Source organism: Chrysochloris asiatica, unplaced genomic scaffold (genome assembly GCF_000296735.1).
Source record: "Chrysochloris asiatica unplaced genomic scaffold, ChrAsi1.0 scaffold00372, whole genome shotgun sequence".
Lineage (NCBI taxonomy): Eukaryota > Metazoa > Chordata > Mammalia > Afrosoricida > Chrysochloridae > Chrysochloris > Chrysochloris asiatica.
Genome location: NW_006408890.1, coordinates 2,085,500 through 2,089,348, shown reverse-complemented (window position 1 = coordinate 2,089,348; position 3,849 = coordinate 2,085,500). Strand labels below are relative to the sequence as shown.

At 44.8% G+C, this 3,849-nt stretch overlaps 1 protein-coding gene across 1 annotated transcript in view; it reads right to left on the bottom strand.

Moving 5' to 3' along the window:
- Nucleotides 1-1,628: 1,628 nt before the first annotated feature.
- The window catches only part of LOC102829166 (zinc finger protein 420-like), a 19,543-nt gene continuing 17,322 nt past the window's right edge, over nucleotides 1,629-3,849 (bottom strand). Inside the window, exon 7 of the mRNA XM_006876274.1 lies at nucleotides 1,629-2,710. Within this exon, the coding sequence (XP_006876336.1) occupies nucleotides 1,629-2,710 (1,082 nt within the window). The remainder of the gene's footprint in view (nucleotides 2,711-3,849) is intronic.

Below are 3,849 nucleotides of genomic sequence, written 5' to 3'. Positions count from 1 at the left end.
GTTCACGGACCACCTAGCCCCCTGTAGGTTATAGATGCAGATGGACCACCTAGTCCCCTGTAAGTTGTTGACATTTTTGGACCACCTAGTCCTCTGTGAGTTATGGACGTTCACAGATTACCTAGCCCTTGTAAATTATAGACGTTCACGGACCACCTAGTTCCCTGTAAGTAGATGTTTAGGGTGACTAGACAATCTTGTAACAGAAACTCTTCAGCAGTTAGCACGATGTCATCAACGACCTGGAACCACAGGACATCAGCAGGGGGTGTGTATATTATTTTATATCTATAGGGACTTCAAGACGTCCATGGAAATTGTTCCTTTCCTTTCCATTCCGTAAGTCCACAAATGCACTGAAGCCCACGGCATGTGTCGGCACACACAAACACATACTATATGAATGACTACTGATTTTCAGAAGGACCTGCACAAAGCTACTACTTGTATCTTGGAATATTAAAGGTCTCCCAAAGGAACAAGTTTTCCAACCTGCTGACCAACCCATCCTCTCTAGCATCAATTACTGCTCCTCCCCACAACAGTAAGGACTTGTGGTGGAATACAGGGTTACTCAGCTTATTGAGAGGTCAGAAGTTCGATTCCACCACTCCAAAGGAGAAAGAGGAAGACTTTCTGATTCTACAGATTTATAGCATCAGAAACCCTGTACAGGTTACTGTGATTTGGAACCAATTAGTCCAGCCCCCCCAAGTACACTAAGTGCCACTGAGTCGGTTCCAACTCATAGTGACGCTGTGTAGGGCTTCCAAGGAGCAGCTGGTGAGCTTGAACCGCCGACCTTGAAGTGCAAACAACTTTGCAGTCTGACGCATTAGTCCACAGCCCCATGAATAGGAAATGCGAAAAGGAAATGTGTTAAGTAGAAAAATAAAACAGTCGGAAGTGAAATATAAGATGACTGTTTAATTGTATGCAAGATACCATCAGTAACAACCTTTAAAAGTCAGAAAGCACTTTAGCTCCAGGGTATTCCCTAAAACCTTGTCACAGTCTGTATCTGGGACATGTGAAAGTAAAGAATGCTGATGAGCACCGAAGAAAATGCCACGGATCCAAAGGCACAAAGCGGCTGTAAACACACTTTCACTGAGTTTCTGCTATCATACTCACGGAAAAATGAACGGTGCTCTTCATTTGCACACTTCCCAAGTTTTGCTTTTTAAATTATATCAACAAAGAGAAAGCCACACTCACTGACACCAAGTTGGTTCTGATTCGTAGCAACACTTCGTGACACTGCAGAAAATGGCTTCTGAAAATGTGAAATGTTTACGGGAGCAGAAATCTTCCTTTTTCTCCTGAGGTTTCTCGTGGGTTTCATCTGCCGATCTTGTGCTCAGCAGTCCAATGGACTGCCAGAGTTTCTGGAAATTTTAGTTGTTATTGATGTGAAGTGACGCTGAGTTGGTTTCAACTCTTAACGATCCTGTACAGGGTTTCCAAGGAGATGCTGGTGGGTTTGAAATACAGCCCAGTGCTTATCCTACAGCGGCACACCAGAATTAATGAAGACCCATCCCAGTTTTGACCCATTCTCTGCAGTGTGAGTTCTAACAGTCCAATGAGATCTGAGGACGTGGTAGAGGTTCTTCCATCCCTTCCATTCATAAAGCATCAGCACCATGGGTCCTTCTATGCGTAGAGAGGTTTGAGGCTTGTCTGAACGCTTTCCCACACTGTTTACATTCGAAAGGTTTCTCGCCGCTGTGAATCCTGCTGTGTGTACGAAGGGCCGTGGGCTGATTAAAAGCCTTACCACATTCAACACACTTGTAAGGTTTCTCTCCACTGTGAGTTCTTCTATGTGCGGTAAGGTTTGAAGAACGACTAAAGGCTTTCTCACACTCCTTACACTTATACGGCCTCTCGCCGCTGTGAATTCTTCTATGTTTCTTGAGGGCTGAGGAATCACCAAAGGCTTTCTCACACTCCGTGCATTCATAAGGCTTCTCTCCGCTGTGAGTTCTTACGTGTAAAGTAAAATATGAGGAACAGCGAAAGGTTTTCCCACACTCCATACATTCGTAAGGCCGCTCCACACTGTGAGTTCTGATATGCTTCGTGAGGGCTGAGATCTGAATGAAAGTTTTCCCACAGTCCTTACATTCGTAAGGCCTCTCTCCGCTGTGAGTTCTTATGTGTTGAGTTCGAGCTGAGGAATCACTGAAGGCTTTGCCACACTGCTTACATACGTAAGGCCTCTCTCCACTGTGAGTTCTAATATGTTTTGTGAGCGCTGAGGAATAACTGAAGGCCCTCCCACACTCCTTACATTCGTAAGGCCTCTCGCCACTGTGAGTTCTTATGTGGTCAGAGAGGCAGTTGGATCGACTAAAGGTTTTCCCACACTCCTTACATTCATAAGGCCTCTCCCCGCTATGAGTCCTTCTGTGTGTAGTGAGGTGTAAGAGGCGACTGAAGGCTTTCCCACACTCCTTACATTCATAAGGCCTCTCTCCAGTATGAGTTTTCTTATGTGCGGTGAGGTTTGAGGCATGCCTGAAGACTTTTCCACATTCTTTACATTTGTAAGGCCTCTCTCCACTGTGAGTTCTACTGTGTCTAGTGAGGGCTGAGGAATCACTGAAGGCTTTCCCACATTCTTGACATTCGTGACATTTCTCTTTGTTATGAAATGATGAATGTAAAATGAAGGGGGACGGACAGCAATAGGTTTTGTATCCGTCTTCACAGTCACACTTGTGAACCCTCAGGTGTGTCCAAAAGGATGAGAACGTAGAGAAACCTTTCCCACATTCGTGACATACACACTGTTTCTCACCAGCGGGCGTTGTCACAGCATTCAGAAGTGTCGAGAGACAGAAGAAGTCTTTCCCACAGACCTTACATTTATGGGATTTCGTTCTACTGATACTTTTCCTAGGAGTCATCGTGTGGCAGGAAGAACCGCAGGTTTCCTCTTTACATTCCTTACACTTAGAGGCATTGCATGAAGAGTGTGATGTGACTGAGTGGTTAAGTGATGAGTGACCCACGTAGGCTTCACTTGAAAACCAGCATTCAGAAGGATCTACTTCCGGGTCACTGTCTTGTAGCACATCAAGAGCTGCAATCCAGCTACCAGTTTCGTCACACTGACTGTCTTCAGGACCTTCGAACAGGTTCTCTGTAGTAAGATTTCTGTTAAAAATAAGTAACACGCTGTTGGGGATAAATGTGCTTTACTTTACCATGAACAAACACAGTCATGTCCCATGGGTTACACTGTCTTTCAGAAATACTACCATCACTGGTACTGTTTCAAAAACCTATGGCTTTCTGGTGATTGTGTGGACGTGAAATGTGTTTCAAATACTTGATATCTGACTAATATGAAATGGTATACTATGAAAATTCACACAAAGCTTAGATTTTATGCAATTGTCACTACTGTAAGGGAAGAAGAGTCCCCTCTGAATAGCTTGTATCTTGTGTAGACAGATCTGGTAAAAGGAGATGGGGATACGATAGTTATGATTCAATAGTGAGTAACTGTTATTATGACTAATTGCAACTGTCACAATTGTAAAGGTAGAAGTTTTGTAACAAAAACATGGCAGTGGCTAATCTTACAGTTCAGGAACAGAGGACCCCAGGACCATCAAGGGAGAAGAGCACGAGCAGAATGTGGGACCCTATCCAGAGAAGCAGGGACACCAGAGATGGAGGCAGAGGAAGGGAGCAGCTGAGGACTCTCGACTCATAGAAGGAGAAAGGCTAAGAGAACAAACAAGATGGCGGATCGGGTGGACGTATAGCAGAGAGCTCCGCCAACAACAACACAGAATACCCGACCAAGCAGGCTCAGGGGATGGTCCCAGAACT